General features: G+C 28.2%; 1 protein-coding gene across 1 annotated transcript; it reads left to right on the plus strand.

Moving 5' to 3' along the window:
- Positions 1–210: 210 nt before the first annotated feature.
- LOC145845459 (polyubiquitin-B-like) lies at positions 211–1,317 on the plus strand. The gene is made up of 3 exons (XM_082952725.1): positions 211–313; positions 559–777; positions 1,085–1,317. Exons 1-3 carry the CDS (start codon positions 211–213, stop codon positions 1,315–1,317), a joined length of 555 nt encoding a protein of 184 aa, XP_082808851.1.
- Positions 1,318–20,185: the final 18,868 nt, after the last annotated feature.

The following is a 20,185-nucleotide window of genomic DNA, read 5'->3' on the forward strand; positions in this document are numbered from 1 at the left end:
TTAGATGATTAAGTCTAAACATAATGCTCCATAAAAGTAAAAACTATAAATAATCGAAATTTAACTTGTTTTTGTGTTTATCTTAAATTTTTTAATTATGTTTAATTTTGTTAATAATTATTTTTGGGGAAAAAACGACACTTGTATATCAATTTTACAGACCCAGCTTTATAGATTTTTATCAATACTTCAAAACCTATATGAATTAAAATGAAAATATACGTGGAAAGATGGGTTGGTTGTACATTCATATTGGAAGCTGAGCCTTGGCAATTAGTTGCTGCGGTAAAAAATAAAATTGAAGATCAAGAAGGTTACAAAACTAACTTAAAATTTACCTCTTTTTTGCTTTTTTATAACATTTAAAACTATATAAATCCATAAACTCCCAATAAAACATATAAAGTTAATTGATAAAGATAATTGTTGACTAAAAAAGCACCATTTTGAATTAAGTAAAAAATAGCTAAAATGATAACATTTATCTAATAAAGTACATAGTTTAATACATATTATTGCTTTTTCTGTTTAATAAATTGACAATGACAAATGTTCTAGGTATCCCTTTTGGCGAACAACGCATCTTATTTGCCGGTAATAGGTTGAAAGATGAAAAAGACTTGAAATTTTACAACGTCAAAAATGAATCAACTCTTCTGCTGGTGATAAGATTGCAAGTGATTGTTGAAGTGCAAGGAAATAGTAAGAAATTCAAGTTGAAAGTTGAAACTCACGAAACAGTTGGAATCATAAAAGCTAGAATCGACGAACAACAAGGTAAATGCCTAAAAGCTTTTATATAATTTAAGTAAAAAATATATCAATATAAAACAGCTTCTGTGCCAAACTTAAATCAAAATTTTTGTAGATAACCAATAACCATATTCTTTTTTGAATAAATTGCTTGGTTAAGATGTCGAAATTTATTATTTATAGGCTTTAAATAGTATCAAACTTTAGTGTAATATTGTACAAAATTTTGATTTATAAAATTTTATAAAAAAAAAAGACTTAAAAGAATGTTTTAACTCAACAAACCTAATTTAAATTAGAAATTGTAGTGACCTATTTTGAAATAATACAGACTACCCTTATGAAAGACAAATTTTATCTGTTCCACTCTTCTTGAACTTGGACAATAGAAGGGTAGTGTCTGAATTGGACATTGAAAATGATTCATCTATTTACTTGAGACTTAATGGTAAACTGACGGTATTTGTGCAGACACATCTCGGTAAAACTAAAAGATTCATCGTAAAACCTTCTGACACAGTTGACCTTCTCAAAACTAAGATTAGAGACAGAATAGGTGAATAATTTTGTTTAGTGACCATACGGTAAAAAATAATAAACTATTATTGTAGTAAACAGCCAGTTTATCATGCTTTTTTGTAATTTAACTATTGTTAACTTTAGGAAATGTTGAACAAAAGTCTGTTATATAACCTGTAAAAAGAATATGTTATGTATATAAGTTGAACAAATTATGTTAAAAACTAATTTTTTTATTTTTTTAAGGTCTTCCGCCTTGCAAACAACGACTGTTTTTCAAAGACAAAGAATTGGCAGATTTTATTAATTTTTGTGACAAAGCAACTCTTTCCTACTACAAAATCAAAGAAGAATCGACTATACGCTTGATAAAAAAGACGGGTTCGGGATTATGCAAAGGGTGTTGTTTAAATAGATAAGACAATAAATTTTGTAGAAATTAAAACCTTATTTTATAAGTTAAGTTTCAAAAATACTATTAACGGAAAAAATTATTTTTGTCAATAAACTGTCATCTAGTTATCTATAAATGAGTAAATTACAGATAAGTTTGTTGTATAATCTTCAAAATTGTTTCAATACATTTTGATGTTTATTAGTATTGTTAAAATAGTTGAGACAATAAACTTTATAGAAATTTTAACCTTGTTTTAGTTTGTATTATTTTATATGTTAAGTTTCAGTAATACTATTAACAGAAAAAATCATTTTTAATAAATTCTCATAAAGTTATCTATAAATGCATAAACTACAGATAAGTTTGTTGTATAATGTTGAAAATTGTTTCAATACATTTTGATACCCAAAGATATTTTTTTAAATAGAATAACGAAATAACCTTCAAACTCAACCATTATAAAAAAAGGGTCATTGAAGAATTTAAATTTATATTTATTCATTTTAATTGTTTGATAGCAACCATAGCTTTTAGTATCATTAAATGTTAATTAAGTAGATTAATTATTCATTTAAAAGTTTATGATTGAATTTTCTGTAGTAAAAAATTAAAAAATTGATAGGGCATTAGAAATATTGCAAAGTTTGAAGAAGATCATCAAAAGTTAGATTGTTTTTCAAAACAAATTTTATTTAGAGGTACATTTTTTATTAATGTGTCAATCAAACTCTTGGCTTTCAAACTAAACCTTCAAACAATAATTAAGTTGAAAGTTTATATAGGTTACGTAAGTATATTTTCACAATACTAAATCTTTAAAAACTTCTTTTATACTTTTAATAACTTGTTTTTCAAGGTTTAATTTTTTTTTTTTAGGAGCTTGTTAAAAATAATCGTAGTGTTACTTATTAAAGTATCTTGTTTTTAATAAATGAGTACATATATTTTAAAACACTCCTATTTTCTTATTACTACAACAAACTTACTATACGTTTACGTTATTTATTATTTGTTAAATAGTTTAATAAAGTTTAAATAAAACAGTTTTACTGGTTTTAAAACATTAAAAGTAAATTGCTCTATTTAAAGGAAGCAGTGAGTTATTTAAAATACCTAAGCGAAAACAATGACTGAACTTTTTACAGTAATACATTTCTTGATAATGTTTTGTTTTTCATTATCAGTTTTTAAAGTAATTTTAAGCTTTTCAAATTAACTTTTACTTTTAGTACATGTAAACGTCAATAAACTTGTTTAATATTATTATTATTATTATTATTATTTATATGTAAAAAGTAATAAACATGCTAATTAACTGTTTTTATAATCGGTTCTGCAAAAAAACAACTCTGATAATGTCAAACAATTAGCAAAATATTCTTACGCTTATAAAACAAAACATAATTGTAATTTAAACTTAAAGCGTATATCTGGGCAAGTTATTATTTTACTTTTCACTTACACATATTTTATTTCAAAATTCCGTTTAAGTTATAATAGTATTTAATTTAGATAAAATGACTAAGTTATAAGTGTCTTTAACAATGTATTTTTATTTTAACAACTTAAACTTAACTTTTTTTTTTTAAATTGTAAGTTCGATACTCTACTTTAGTTAGTTAAAAAGGAAAAGCTAACTGTTGCATATAAGCAAAATTATAATTCTATCGTTTTTAAACACAATTACAATTTTAAAATATACTAAAAAAATTGTAGTTATTTAATTTAAAAAGAATGCGAATCTCGAATAGAAATAGATTATTTTAAGTTAGTAATCTACTAACTTAATTAAAGGTTTTGTGCAAAATGTATTAGTCTGATAAACTCTTTGTTAGAGTTGGTAAATTATTGAATTAAGACATTTTGTTCTAAAACTGCAAGTTGGCGCTTACTTTTCAAATGAAAATTTTTAAGTAAGTTTTGATTATTACGTCATCATGCAAAAGCGCCAATCTGAACAATTTTTTTTCTTCTGTTCATTTGTAAACTGCAGGCGCTTAGGACACAGACACATAAGTGAAAAACGTGTAACAAAGTTTGCTTTGTAGGTTAACAAAAATATTCTGACTATAAGTCGTTTTTAAGGTTTGAATTAAAAAAGTTTGTGCCATCAAATAGCTTAGCAGCAGATTTTTTAGTTTGAAATTAATTGATATTCTAATAATAAATATGAAACTTTATTCATTTTTTCATTTATATTCTGAACAAAGTTGTCAAAAAATTCTGCTAGGTTTTACTAGGATCATATGTAAACACTAAGTAGGTACATTTGATGAATAACTTTAGCCTGTTAGCTGAGCTTTGCCTAATTTATATGTCTTTTAATAAAAATGGCAATGATATCTATCTCTAAAGTTTTTCTGAACCTTAACAGACCATGGCTTTCTGAAATATTTGAAAAATTTCAAGCTCAGAAATTTCTTTGTCAGTGATTAGTATATAGTATTATTAAGAAAGTTTATTTAATTATTGATAGTGTAGTTAAGATGTTATAGTTTATTTCAATCTAAGTCTATTATTCTAACTATTTATTAGGATACTAAAACATTTGGATTTACAATCTAAAACTTTTACTAACATACTTTTATATGCTTAGTACTGAAACAAAACTCAGTTGTAGTTTTCAAAACTACAATAACTTTCCTTAGCCAAGTATTACAATTTTGATTCTATAATTTCTTAGTCTACAAATTTGACTGCTGTACTATTGTAAGATGCACATAAATAGCAGTGAAGTTCAAAAATAACTAAATTTTATATATGTCTCAAAGAAATGAAAATATTAGAAAGTGAACATAAAAATTCTACTCTACTGATTAATGTAAACATAGGGAAAGTATCCATGATACAGGTGTTTTAATGAGATTGATCTGCAACCAAGTATACTTACTAAACAATTTTAATAGTTATAGTTAGTATTTTATCATTTTCTATAACAATATCATTGATTTCTTTTATACCCCTTACATTTGAAGTCCATTTTTCAGTTTTTTCTCCTTCCAGTATTTTGATATCTAAGAAAGCAAATACAATATATAATATTAAATTTAACGGTGGTGAGATTAGCATTTAGGTTATAGGTATGTCTACCCAAAAAAAGTTTTAGTAAAATCTTTCTGTACAAGAGCGTTAAAGCAAAGTGAAGGTCAAGTATTCTAATAGCTATCCTGTCACCAGGCACAAATGTTTTGGTGAGAAATCCTGAAGATTTGATCATTCTTCTTAACTATTGCAACCATAATTTTTTATGTTGGAAATTTTAATAAGTTTTTCAACTTTAAAAATTATTCAGTTATAAATAATTAATTATTTCTATAAGCTTATTGCTTACATTTTTTTTGCTGTGTGCAGGTTAGTACTTTCTTGTATAGACATCTTCTGTAGCAGGATATCGGTAATTAAATTTGTTGTCGCCAGTTTTGTTTTTTTTTCTTTGTAGTACCCCAACTGTCTTCTTTTAATTTAATTTCTTGTAGTTTTTAATTTTTGGTACTCTACATGAGTTATTCTGTATAATTCCTTAATTATTTTAACTGTAATTCAAATTAAGGTTAACAATCTCTTCTTTTTTTTTGTTTGAGTACTAACTTGCTTTTTTTCAAATACCGGTTTATACATCCAAGTGTTTTTGCTATTTTCTATTGTTTTAAATTATAAATAGTATAAAAAGGTTAAGAATGTTGTACGTGATTCTTAGAAAGGGAGTCAATGAAAAGTTTAAAAACCTGACTCAAAATGTCGTCAATAAATCAGGTGAAGCTTCTATTCAAAAAATTAGCCAAGTATTAAAACGATTAACTCACTTTCTTACCAGTTGCATCAATCAGCAATAAAACATTATTTCAAACATTCTAAAAACAGATTATTTATGTTCTTTAAAAATTAAATTTTTTTTAGATACGTTAAAATTACTTTGTTTTTACAAAATATTGTACTAAAACTATTTAGGATTACTTAACATTCTAAACTTCCACAATACCCATTTTTTGTCTTCCATTATCTTACGGTTAACGATAACTAAATTTTATACTTGCTGTACACACCTAACTGTCTTCTAGTGGTCTCTTTCTTGCATTTATTGCTACTGGTAATGTTAAACCGTGGTTTAGCATGTTGAAGTCTTGGCATTTTCTATTTGAAGAACAATAGCATATCATAATTGATTCGAAAATGTTAATAGAATATTTGTACTTATTACTACTACCTGTCGATATCTTTTTAAGATAAATGTGGTACGACTATCTGGGTTTTGTTTCATAATCATCTAAGTCTTTACCGTTTTCTTTTCTGATTTTTACCCATGTTTATGTGCTTCAGTGTTCCAAACCAACTTTCTGTACTCTAAAATTACATATTTTTAAGCTTACAGCTTCAATGTTTATAAATTTTGAAGAATATCAAACGTGTTTGGTTGCTGAAGACAACCTTAAATCCCATGAAGCACAAGAGGATGGATGGCCGTCCATGGGGGGAGAATCGCAGCCCGAGTGTTTTTGCTGTTTTCTACTTGGTTAAAGTTGCAGTTTACATTTTGAGCTTTCCTTGTAGCTGAATTTATTGTTCCCAAGTTTCTTTTTACTAGCTACAGTTGCCCAACTGTCTCCAAGTGGCCTCTTTCTTGCTAATGGTGATATTAAATCGTGGTTTAGCATGTTCAAGTCTCGATTTATTCTGTTTAAACAAAATGTGATTAATTTTTTGGGTAACAAAGTTTTTTATTACTTTTCAGACTACCTGTATGTGTCATGTATATTTCAAGTTAAACGTGGCACAAGCAACGGGAGAAATCTAAATATTCGCCATCCTCCCTTTTAACTTTCGTCCACTTTTCTTTGCCTTAACGTTCCAAACCGACTTTTTATGCTTTGATATTTTTGAATAGAAAGCTTGCGTAACAAAACTGTCAAACATACTTGATTGTTGGAGACAAACTTGTTTTCCATCAAGACCAAGAGGATGGCCGTCCACAGGGGTACGATTGCAGCCCAGGTTCTTAAATAACAGGTGCATAGTATTTGGCATTTTTTGTGTGCCATGGCCGGCTCTGTCCCTCTGAATTTTTTGCACTTCCTCTGATATTTTCTTAGAACAAGTTAAACAGAAATAAGATATTTTTCAATATCGGTACAAACCTTGAAATCGTCAACAAACGGTGATCTTTAGAGGTTTTCCTTGCTTAAGTTTTCAACAGAGAGAATCTGTGTTGCTTTGATTTTCTCTACTGTTTCATCTGCCAAATCAACTTCTTGTTTGTAATAAATTTTTTTTTTTTATGTTTTAAATTACATATATACACTATTTTTCTTTGTCCTTTTAAAAAAGTAAATTTACTTGGTTATCAAAGGTAGTTACTGAAGGCCATAAAAAAAGACAACACTTCCTTTAAAATTCCATAGGTATATAAATTTGTTCTCCTTCCTCATAGTTTTATTAATTTTCTTTTTACCCTTTTAATGCGATTTTGAATTTTTTAAGGTGTAGTAACTATTTGAACATCTTAAATTTATTATTATGTTCCTTTATATTTAAGATTACAGTAGTGTCCTATTTATTTTTATATATTTTTTACTGTTAGGTAGAGCATTCAGTCTTAGGTGAAGATTTATTATTTGGCTTGGTATTGTCATTGCCCTTTTTAACATCCGGTACTCTTCATGTGTTTTAGCCCAGTAAAAGCTATATCCTTCTATGCATCAATCCAACAAGCGTTTTTGTCGGATTGATTCTCGTTTAAGCTATGAACAAAAATCTGTGTGAATAACTATAATGATTTATTTCATATTTAACAGCAGTACTAAGTTGTTCTTCTATAATTAAGCATTACACATCTTAACGATTTTTCTATTTTGTACTTGGTTGAAGTTGCAATTAACGTTTTGAGGCTTCCGGTAGTTGAATTTGTCGTTCTCTGGTTTTCTTTTACTAGCTGTAGTTGCCCAACTGTATTCTAGCGGCCTACTTTTTGATTTTTCTTCTCGTGGCAATGTTAAACCGTGGTTTACTATGTAGGAGTCTTGGTTTCTTCTGTTTGAACAACAACAATATTTTTAAACGGGTTAAAACATGTTAATAAAATTATTATACTTTATTCTCTACCTGTAGATATATTTATCTTTTCAAGATAAATGTGGTACGACCATCTTGATTTTCCATCATAACCATCTAAGTCTTGACCGTCTTCTGTTCTGTTTTTTGTCCATTTTCTGTGCTTCAAAGATCTAAACCAGCTCTCTATGCTATAGATTATTATTTTTAATTTCAAAGCCTTAAAAAATTTCAATTTATGATAATATTAAACGTACTTAGTTGTTAAAGACAATTTTTTCCCCATTAATAACGATAGGATGACCGTCCACAGGGGTAGGATTGCAGCCCAGGTTCTTTCAAAACAGGTGCAGACCATTTTGTGTGCCATGGCCGGCTCTGCCTTTTTGATTTTACGCACTTCCTCTGATATTTTCTTAGAACAAGTTTAACAGAAGTAAGATGATTTTTTTATTGGTACAAACCTTGAAATTGTCAACAAACGGTGATCTTTGGAGGTTTTCCTTGCTTAAGTTTTCAGCAGGGAGAATTTGTGTTGCTTAGATTTTCTCTATTGTTTCATCTACCAACACATCAACTTCTTGTATGTAATGAATAATTTTTATGTTTTAAATTACTAACATACACAATTATTTCTTAGACTTTTAGAAGTAAATTGTACTTGTTTATCAAAAATAAATACTGAAGGCCATAGTAAAAAGACAACACTTTCTTTAAAAATCCATAGGCATATAAATTTGTTCTTCTTCCTAATAGTTAGTTTGATTTCTTTTTGGCCTTTTAATGCGATTTTGAATTTTATAGGGTTTGTAGCATTTAGGTATCTAAACATCTAATATTTATCAATATGTTTCATTATATTTAAGATTACAATAGTGTCCTTTATTTTCTTTAAAAATTACCGTTAGGTAGAATATTCAGTCTTAGGTGAAGATATATTATCTGGCTCGATATTGTCATTGCCCTTTTAACATCTGGTACTCTTCATGTGTTTTAACGTAGTAAAAGCTATATCTGCTATGTACCAATCCAACAAGCATTTTTGTCTGATTGATTCTCGTTTATACAAAATAAAAAATCATGAGAACCATCAAAAAAAATCAGTCACAGTCTTATACAAGCACTTTGAAGAGATCTTTCGTTTATTATAAAACAAACATTTTCAATTCTGTAGAAAACCAAAAAATATACTAGCAACTTTATTGATTTTCATTTAATGTGTAACCTTTGAACAAAAATCTGTGAATAACTACAAAGTTTTTTATATTTAATATCAGTACTAACTTATTCTTTTATATATTAAGCATTATACATCTAAATGATTTCGCTTTTTGTACTTGGTTTAAGTTGAAATTTACGTTTTGGGCATTCCGGTATTTAATTTGTTCTTCCCTGGTTATCTATTACTAGCTGTAGTTGCCCAACTGTCTTCTAGCGGTCTATTTTTTGATTTTTCTTTTCGTGGCAATGTTAAACCGTGGTTTACTATGTAGGAGTCTTGGTTTCTTCTGTTTGAAAAACAACAATATTTTTAAACGGGTTAAAACATGTTAATAAAATTATTATACTTTATTCTCTACCTGTAGATATATTTATCTTTTCAAGATAAATGTGGTACGACCATCTTGATTTTCCATCATAATTATCTAAGTCTAAACCGCCTTCTGTTCTGTTTTTTGTCCATATTTCTGTGCTTCAAAGATCTAAACCAGCTCTCTATGCTCTGAAATTATTATTTTTTAATTTCAAAGCTTTTAAAAATATCAATTTATAAACGCACTTAGTTGTTAAAAACAATTTTATTTCCCATCAAGACCAAGAGGATGGCTGTCCGCAGGGGTACGATTGCAGCCCAGGTTCTTTCAAAACAGGTGCAGACCATTTTGTGTGCCATGGCCGGCTCTGCCCTTTTGATTTTACGCACTTCCTCTGATATTTTCTAAGAACAAGTTTAACAGAAGTAAGATATTTTTCATCGGTACAAACCCTGAAATCGTCAACAAACGGTGATCTTTGGATATTTTCCTTGTTTGCAGGAGAGAGAATTTGTGGTGCTTGGAATTTCTCTATTGTTTCATCTCCCAACACATCAACTTCTTGTTTGTGATGAATATTTTTATGTATGTTTTTATTACTTATACGTAATTTTTTCTTTGTCCTTTTAAAAAGTGAATTGTTTTTTGTTATCAAAGATAATTACTACATTTAAAACGACTGTCCAAAGAGGCAATTTTTTATCTATATTCAGCAGAAAAGAGAAACAATATGTTTTCTTCTTATGATCACTTTTAAATTTTTATGATTTTTTTTTCTTCATGTATATTACATAGAAGTGCCTATTTTTTAACTTTATTTTTAAACTCGACACAATACCTCATTCTTGATCTGTTCAAAAAGCAAACAGGTTTTAAAAATATTAGCTTGAAATATTTTTATGTTTGAGGGACTGCATAAATGGTTCAAAGTGCAAAAAAATTGGGTAAAAGATCTATTCCTTCAAGATTTACAGAATAATTGTATTCCTAAAACTTAACCTAGAACTAGTTTTTTTTTTACTCTTTGTAATAAAAAGCTAATGGTTGTTAAGTGGTATAATGAAAACTTACAAATAGACAAAATAATGTCATTTTTATGTGCTCAAAACAGCATTTCCTTTAAAAGTTTTCATGTCATCATAAATTAGAGCTAGCAAATCGGGATCAATTTAGTTGTCCATAAATTTTGTTCTTAACTTCAAACTTTGGGAAAAACCATCTGGTGACAATTTTTGAATTACAATTCGTCAGCTGTAACATTTAACTTATTACTACCACAATCATTCACAGAACAATTGTGTCTATTATTACTAGTTGTTTATCCCTGAATACAAATAATTTCCACAATTTTAGATGGAACCAAACCACTTTTTAAGAAGAATTTTTCTAATCATATATGTTACAACAAGTACACAGCGATTTCCATGTCTTCTTTTTGGCAGATTTCTGCATCGTTATCAGTAGATATCACGGTTTTAGCAGTGAAATTTCTTTTATTTCCTGTAAGCAGTGAAAATATAATTATTTACTCTGCATTAAGCTTATCAAACTACAACGGTTAATAGAGTTATCCTCTTTTTACTATATTTTAAAAACTACCAATTTCTTTTCAAGTACAAAACTACAATCTTATCATTATGTTGATAAAAACAAAATAATGTCATTTTAAGTGCAGAAAACAGCATTTCCCATTAAGATTTTATGTCATATAAAATTAGAGCTAGCAAATCGGTATCAATTAATTATCCATCAATGTTATTCGTTAACTTCAAACTTTTTGTGAGAAAAACCATCAGGTGACAATTTTTCAATTACAATTCGTCAGCTGTAACATTTAACTTATTACTACCACAATCATTCACAGAACAATTGTGTTTATTATTACTAGTTGTTTATCCCTGAATATTTATATCATTATAGATGAAGCCAGACCACTTCTACCGTCATCTTACAGTGGCTGTCTGTAACAACCGACTGCTACCTGAAACTGACAAACGGTTGATGACATGCTGTTGAGAACACTGTTGCAAAAAGACTAACCCATTGAAGAAAAAACAACAAAAAAATATGTACATCAGGAGGCCAGAGCCTACTGCAGCGGAAATTGAAAGAACATTTTCCACTAAAAAATATATTTTAGTTCAATTCTGACTAAACCCTGAAAGAAGGTGGGGTTAAACAAACTTTCAACTAATTTTCATCTACCAAAATATAAAAAGTCATTTTATGTTGTCCACAAAAAAAAAATTGTAGGAAAATAAATGAAACATAAAGACACAATGAACAAGCAACCCCGAAATAGTTAGAAAAATTACTTGTTATTTAGTAATATTATACAACAATATAATAATCATTTTTAGTTATACTAGCAATATAACTATTACAAGACTATCATTTTTAGTTAATTATAAAAAAAAATAATCAAGCTGTTACTAATAATTAATGTACCATCCTACTTACTTCTTCCCAATAATTAATAATTAATCAGTTTAAATTATTTTTGCCGCCATCTGTGAAAGATGGAGAATGAAACTTTACAAGACAAAAAATAGAGGCTATTTAATCCTAATTATTCTACTTCAATGTGGCTTTTTTTATTTATAAGTTTAAATATTATACTGCTCTCAAATACATTTTTAGTCATGTATGGCCATCTGTGAAAGAGAAACCATGTTAAACACTTCTCCACATTTTGTTTCTCCACCCTAATTCCTAGATCAGGCTTACTTTTGATTTGTCTACCTTTGGTATTATAACTACATCACTCATTCCTACTGGTAAACTCCTTGTCATCTACTAAACAGCAATTAATTTTCGTGCACGAATCTGAATTCCCTACTGAACCCTTTGCCATAGGGACGTCACTGTGGTTTCCCTTAGTACAACTCTTTGATACGATTTCCTTTAGCAGCTCCTCTGCCCTAACACCGTCATCCCTGTTAGTTTAACTTCCGGGTTGAACGTTCCTTGATAAGAACTTTGCTCTAGGAACAAAATTACAGCTTCCCTCAATGCAACTCTTGGATACAGTTTCCTTTAGCAGCTCCTTTGCCCTAACACCATCATCCCTGTTAATTAAACTTCCGGGTTCAACAGATTTCTCATTTGGTACGTTGGCAGGATCTGTTTTTTTTTAATGACAATAATACTTCTGATTTGCTTGTTTGGGTAGGTAGGGTTGGTATTTTGATTTGGCTACTGGCTACCCCATAACTGGAGTCTTGGTTTAGCTTTCCGGGGGTGGTCTTAATTACTGAGTGGACAGCTTTGGTTTGCGAGGACCACTCTCACTGCGAGGAATTTGGGTGCCCGTTTTATGGAGGATACCCCATACTCACATGACGCATACTGCACTTTTCTGTGTTTGCACAATAGTAGGCTCTCTCACCAAAATTAAGGTGCTTGTGGCAAAGAGAACCCTGATTTTTAATTTTTGGTAGGCGGTCGATGCTGATGAGTTTGGATTGGTCTGTTGGGGTTTCGTTCGTTACAGCCCCCTGGTTTGTATAATTTACATTTATGGCCCTTGTTTTTGCCTATTGGTTTGAAATTTCTATGGTAGTTTTGACGGAAAGGTCAATTTTTTTATATCCAGGTAGAGTATTTCTCTTATCTTCCTCTCCTCTATCTAGGGAGTGCCAAGTGGATTGTGACAAATTTCTTCAAGATTGCCACATCCCTAAACTTCGCCATGATTTTTTTTATCTCAGCATTTAAGTCCTGGCCAGAGGCCGAGTGTTTCTCAGATCTACGAAAAAGCCCTTCACCACCTATGAGGTGTTCTTAAAGGGTATAATAGTTTTGATGATCCCGGCCATATCGACTTCTATAATTTTGTTTATCCCCCCATACCACAAACTTATCAAGCAGCTTGTAACGACCTTGGTCTGATTGCACATTACGTTCCAAGCATAAACCTTCAAAGAACTCTAGCTAAAGGGCTATAAACTCTTCCTCGCGCTTTAACTCTTTTACCTTAATGTGTTTCAGGAAGGGGTCATTCTGGTTCCGGTTCAAGATTTGAGAAAGGCTACATGGAGTACCTCACCATATCCTTCTGTGAATTTGCCAAATCTGGCTGGAAATGACAGTTGTAATTAGGACTGTCAATTTGTGGTCACAAAATAATTTCTACATACTTTTAGAGATTAATAATTACAAACACTATATAGTTTTATAACAGTCGGATTTCACATTAAGTATTTTACCTATTATTAACTATTAACCTCCAAAAATATGTATAAATAATTTTAATTCTAATGAACACATGTATACACCAAATTTAGCATCTATTCTTTCATTACAGTATTTATTATTTTACAGAACCCAGTTGAAGTGTGTTGATTCTTTAACACACAAAAATATATGTCGGTACAATAAAGGAAGGTTACTGTATAATTTGTTTTAATAAACTCTATACAACTATAAAATTACAAAATTATTATCAAACAAATTAACTAGTTAGTATAATTAAAAATAATTTAAATTAACAAACTTTTTTTTGCTTATTTTATTTTACTTATTGGTTGTTTTATTTTTGAACGTTTGCTTATCTTATCTATATTACCAATTAATTTATATATAGTTATGTAGTTATAAATCTACAATTTATCTGTAATTAATTTTGCTTATAAGTATTAATTGAATATTTTCTAACGAAACTTATAACTGTCTACTTACTCAAAATTTTATTTTAAAACTAGTTGCTAACAAAAGTAGTTGATAAATATTAGCTAAAATCGATTTTACTTGTTTGCTTAATAAACATGTTTTTGAAAGAATCATGTCTCAAATTTCTGTTTAATATATGTAGTACTAAAAAGTTATAACTACTACTTGTATTTTAAAAAGATGTACTAAATATCTGAAGTAGTTATTTATACTATTAAACTAATTTATATCAGCACCACAATTAAAAAAGCTTTCCGTATAATAAATAAACATCAAAAGTAAGAAAACGTTTTAATTTATTTTCAGAAATTTGTCTTAAACATATCAAAAATTAAATTATTTAAATATCGTTTATCCAATATTTTACTTAAATAGTTTAAATGAAAACTAACATATAACGTCTTTTAAAATAATCAAATATTAAATTCTTTATAACATGAAGATGGAAAGTTATATTTTTAATAAAGTTTATTGGCACTTAAAACTTTAGTTAGGAAATTATGTAAAAGCTATAATTAAAACTGATACTGCAAAAACAACAGCTGCTATTATTAATGGATACAGCCGAGATTTTCTTTCTTCAGTGGCAACCAATTTATCTTCAGTGACGATCAAACTATCATCAGCAGCTTCGTACTTTTCAGGATTTGCCGTCAACTTTTCATCTATTTCCTGCTTCAACTCAGGAAACAGCTCACCAAATTGCTCGTCATCACTGCAGTGACGTAATGACTTCAGTGCCAGTTGTTTCTTGTATTCTTCTGATCTGTGCATTGCTCCAATGTGATTAGTGTCCTTGTCGACCATGAAAGATAACAAGCCTGTTAAAAAGCAAATTCGAACTTAAAGGGATGAATTAATTTTTGGTTCTTAAGCTGATGAAAGCTGGTGAAAAGCTGGTTTCTAACTAGTAAATCTAAAAAACTTTAAATTATTAATCTATTGTAATAAAAAGATTTTGAGAATAGAATACTTTTTTCATACTATTTGGCAGTCGGGTCTGCATGGTTAAAGATACAAGAGATATAAGTAAAAAATTGATTGTAATAATACTGTGTATAACTACGCATGAATGATTATGAGGTCTTAACATTGTTTGTATTTTTGATTTATAGTTAATCATTTCGTGTTTAGTTACTGATATTGTGGTTTAACTTAATATTTGTTTTCCATTTAACTTTTTGTTTGTGATATATAATTTTCATTTATTTAGACAAAATCAATAACAGTGGACTTTATTTATTTATCAGTAACAAGTAAAAACTGCCACATCAATGAGAACGTCACTTAACAAGATCGTTCGGCATTCGAATAATCGCCCAGCAAGCAGGTATAGAAGCTGAGTTGGTAACAGGATGTGAACCCCACACCGTCTTAGGACATTACGGTGGGTTACTTTCATAAAAAGTGAATAACTGTATTGAAGAAACGAACATAACAAAAAATGTAAAAAATTAAAATAGCTAAAGTGTACAATATTAAATAGTTCTAGTTAAAAAAGTTTTATTTTTCAAAACTTATTTATTTAAAAGTATTTATAGTATACTTAACGTTTAAATGTGTGCTTTTTATATTAAAGTAGACTATAAACAAAAGCTTACCAGTTATAAGGGTTCCAACAGTCCAAGCAGGGCACCAAGATTCCTGATGATAGTTAGTCATTGAGATGCACAGAGCTTCGTTTGGTTTAAATCTTCCACTGGGTGTAAGCATTCTAACTTCAGGCGCTATCATTGGATAGTTTTTGGGAAATTCAAGGAAACCGTGGTACAATCCACCTTCATAAGGAGTGTCTGGAGGTCCTTCTACCTGTATACTTTTGTGTTTTATCAAATGTTATAAATAACAACAAGATTTACGATCAATCCAAATTTTAGTATTAAAAGAATTTTCTATATAACAAAATGCTTTCATCAAAGCACTAAAAAAATTTTTAGTGATTTTAAATAACAAAGACTTTGGTATGTATGAACTATGACAACAATATTCTACCACGTAAATAAAACTAGGTGCAGTTTTCAAAAAGAATAGGATATAGTGTATATTTTGATAGAGATAGTTGATATGAGGAGGTACTTGTAAAAATTAGAACTAAACAAACCGTTTAAAATAAGTTATGGAATCTGATAAAAAATGTAATTAATCAATTTGTTTATACTAAAAAAAGTCCTTTTTTTTTACAAGTTAATATTGAGCAATGTTGTTGATAAACTGATAAATATTATGATAAACAGTTAATAATGGATTTTTTATTCTCTATGTTCCACAAAAGATTATCAAAAACTTGTTAAAATTTCTTTCATTTCCAATAAACTTTTTCTATCTATTTCTAACAAAAAGGTTTATAACGAACCACTCATTACATTTACTGTTTAGTTTTATTAATCATTTCAAAAGAATTAAAGTTTAAGAATTTCAATATTTTATGTGATTTCAAAATTCGTGTTGAGAAGAAAAAAAGATGCGTGAAGTAAATTTGAGAGAAAGAGTTTAAAACTTGGCTTGCAGATGCGAGTCGGATTATTGACGGGTGAGACGCAAAAAGCAAGGAGAACGCACATAACGACGTGTTGATTTAGCGAAGCGTATGAAGAACATCGAGAAGGGGATATCTTGTTATTGAATGTTATGAAACTTTTTCGTCGAGTTTATTTTCTGTCCATGTCAACAAGGTTTAGTATTGAGTAAATGTGACTACTAATGGAAGTCATTGGTAACACTTTTATTGTAATTTCTTTTATTTAAATTATTTCACAATATGTTTATTAATCTTGTATATAAAGTATGTGCGCTATAAGTAAAGCTATAAGTAGTTTTATAACATCACTTTTATAGTAAGTACTAGTATATAAATTAAGCCAGTGTTCCATCTGAACGTCTGTAATACTTTAAATAACCGTTATTATTAATCTTAATTAAGGGCAGCTTAACCTATCAAAGCCAAGCCAATTAACATCATTATTGATGACGGTTACAGGTTTTCATTCTGATATTCGAGTCAATTATACATCATAGTAATAATAAAAAGTAATACAACTTTTATGTTTATCTAAAAAGTTTTAATTTACTAAAAAACTAAACATTTTTTGAAAAAAAAATTACATTAATATATAAAAAAGATATTATGTTTTGATAACGTGAAATATTTCAAGTTAAATTACAAAAAAAAAGCTAACGCAGAAATGAAACTCAAGTATATTGTTTTCTAGTGGTTTTACATCTCTGACATATGGTATAGGATTCTTTTTGAGTTCTAGAAGCTCTCTTTGTAATCTTTTGGTAGCCGTTGGTGATGCCATGTTTTTACATATATTATATTATCTAAAAAATGTTTTTTTGAAATATTAAACATCATAGGCTATTTGTTTCTAAAATAGTCAAAAATAAATATTGGATATACTTAAGACTTCTGACGTTAATAGTACTTATGAAAAACGATTGTTTAGTTAATAGTATGACTAAAAATATGAATACTTTTTAATGTTTTTAACGTTTTTGTTTGAATAAAATAGGAGAAGCTGAAGTTTAACTTAATTTTATTGAATTTTATTGTAATAGATTGTATAAGCTACACAGTAAACAATATTTATTCTAGTTTCTTTAGCAAAAGTAAATAAATCATTAACATACTTTAACCAACCCTGTAAGAAGAGTAAGTTCTTACAATAGAAAAATATATTAAAAAATTGTCATAGTGATAAATTTCCATTTATTACTGTGACATTTGTTTGGGTATTAAGAAAAGTTCCAATGAAAGTATTTATGGACAGTGAAAGTGTAAAAAAACATTGTACACCTTTGCTCTAATTTTTTGTCTAATGCGTCTTCAGAGGAATTGTTATTGTGGAAAAAGTTGTTATATTGTTTAGTTGTCTGTCTGCAAGAGTTTGAAATAAATAAAGTTGTGTTTTTACAAAGCTTGACGTTTGTTGTGCAAAAGTATCCAGTAGTCTGCTATATGGCAGCGAAACGTTGTTGTGTCGAAGGTGGAAGAGAAGAAAATCTTACGTTCAGTGCTTTTGTCGCATCCTTTGACATGGGTAGCAACAAAAGGAAAATGTATAAGGAAATGTTGAAACGAAACATTCTAACCACTATGTACTTTTTTCTCAACCAACGTAGAATTCACTGGCTCGATCATGTTATGAGAGTGGTCCCCGAACAAATACCAAACTCTGCTGTACAGCTAACTGGTCATTGGCAAGCGCAAACGTGTTTAGACTGCATTCAAAAGGCTTCTGCAAACGTGATCTAAAGATCTTAAGTGTTACCATTAATGACTGAGAGGAGCTGTTAAATACCAACACATCTGAACATCTTTTATCAATAAAAAATGTAAAAGAATTAAGAACAGCACTTTTGAATAGCAAAGCAGACGAAGAAACAAGGGTCGAATTAAAATGTGTTCAAAAATTTGAATTTGCATTTTTGAGTCAAAAACTTTGCGTTCATCATTAGCTTTTCATTTAAGCTGTAATTTTTAGGTACACACATCCTTTAAAAAATTAACTTTTTTGCTCTGTTTAAAGTTTGTACTCAAGAATATGATAACTGTAATAAAAATAATGGTTAATAAATTTTACAAAATAATGTAGTAGACATTTGTTAATAAATAGAATGATAATTTAACACCTTTTAAAATTAAAATAATAAAAGAAAAACTATAATGAAATATACTTAAAATTTAGACATTAGTTTACAAAGAACAACAATTATGTATTACACACTTTTGTAAATAAAAAATACTTTTTTGTGTATTTTATTAAGTTATGATGCAAATTTTGGTGAACAGAATAAGTAATAAAAAGAAAATACCAAGCTTCTCTCAATAAAAACAATAAATGGCTCAACTTTTTCTAGTATTATAAGTAATATTCTTTAAAACCAACAAATAGTTGAGCAGTAGTTGTACACATAAATTATCATCAAAACTTTTGAAACAAGAAAATACACATAAACTCTTATAAGCTCTAGCATAAGACCTAGGTGTTGGATTAAACAGGATTAACCTTAAAGTTACAAACAAAAACCAGGTTTAAAAAGAAAACCTACATAACAAGTTACTTAAAAAAAACTATTTCATTGAGTGAACCTTTTTCTAATCTTTTATTAATTCTTTAGTGAAAAAAAACTTCGAAAAATTCTAAAGCTTACATAAGTTAACATTATAAACAACATTTTTGTAAAAGTACTTACTTAATCAAATAATTCTTCATTTTCATAATATGTACAGATTTTCAACAGTTTGATAAAAAAACTGATATATAGTTACTGTTCATCTTTTGTTTACTTTTAAGAAAAGTTTATTAACAGATGTTTTTACATTTTTCACAATATATTAAAAATTTAATTTTGTAATTAGAGTGTTAGGTATATAAAAAACATAAAACTAGTTTTTATATCCCTCATAGCAGGAGCGGCTTTAGTATTTTCAAGTATTTAGTAGTTTATAAAACATCAAGTTTATAGACAGAAAAAACTATGTTTAATAAAAAACTCCAAAAAATTGGGTATTTGGTTTTACAATGAAAGCAATAACTGCAAATTCATTATGTGTCGCTACATGTAAAAATAACTAAAACCAAACCTTTTTCTAAAGTAAAATTAAGAATTTTTATGAATAAATACTTTTACCTTGAAATAAAAAGAATATTTGTCATTTATTGCACTGATATCAGATTATGTAATTTAGACTATTAAAACTTAATACCATTACTTTGTTATATAACAACTATTTTTAAACTTTTTTAAATGTTCAAAACCTTTAGTTAATGAAATAGTATTAGCTTTAAATTTAAGTGATTATTTAATAATAAATGCTTCAATGTTAGATTGATTAAATCAAAGTATTTTAGCCTTGGTAAATAAAATTGTCTGTTAAAAAAAGAGCAAAATTTAATTTACTTAAGTGGATTTAACCAATGTAAAATAAATTAGAAAATAACTAGTTTAAATGCCTCCTGAATGCTTTTGTAGGCTTAATTTTATTTTTATATAAATAAAAAATTAAAAAACAAAAACAGCCAAAACTACTTTAGTCTATTGAGATGGACTAACAGAAGTCAATTAAGTTTAATAACTTACTAAATAGCTTTAAACAAATAAAACAACCTGTTTGATTGTATATGACTTGATAAAAACTAACTACTAAAAAATATATTTTAGTAACAAAAATAATCAAGAATAAACATGATTACTAAAGATTCTAACTAACCCTTTTGGGAATGATAAACCTCTGTAAAAAAATCACCAGGTAGTTTATAAA

This window comes from Thalia democratica, unplaced genomic scaffold, assembly GCF_965202585.1.
Source record: "Thalia democratica unplaced genomic scaffold, ktThaDemo2.hap1.1 HAP1_SCAFFOLD_67, whole genome shotgun sequence".
Taxonomy (NCBI): Eukaryota; Metazoa; Chordata; class Thaliacea; order Salpida; family Salpidae; genus Thalia; species Thalia democratica.

Excerpts from the sequence above, each read along its gene's own strand:
- LOC145845459 (XM_082952725.1), top strand. The coding sequence starts at position 211 with ATGAAAATATACGTGGAAAGATGGGTTGGTTGTACATTCATATTGGAA. Across the intron at positions 314-558 it reads TAAAATTGAAGATCAAGAAG|GTATCCCTTTTGGCGAACAA; the intron begins GTTACAAAACTA and ends CAAATGTTCTAG. Across the intron at positions 778-1,084 it reads TAGAATCGACGAACAACAAG|ACTACCCTTATGAAAGACAA; the intron begins GTAAATGCCTAA and ends GAAATAATACAG.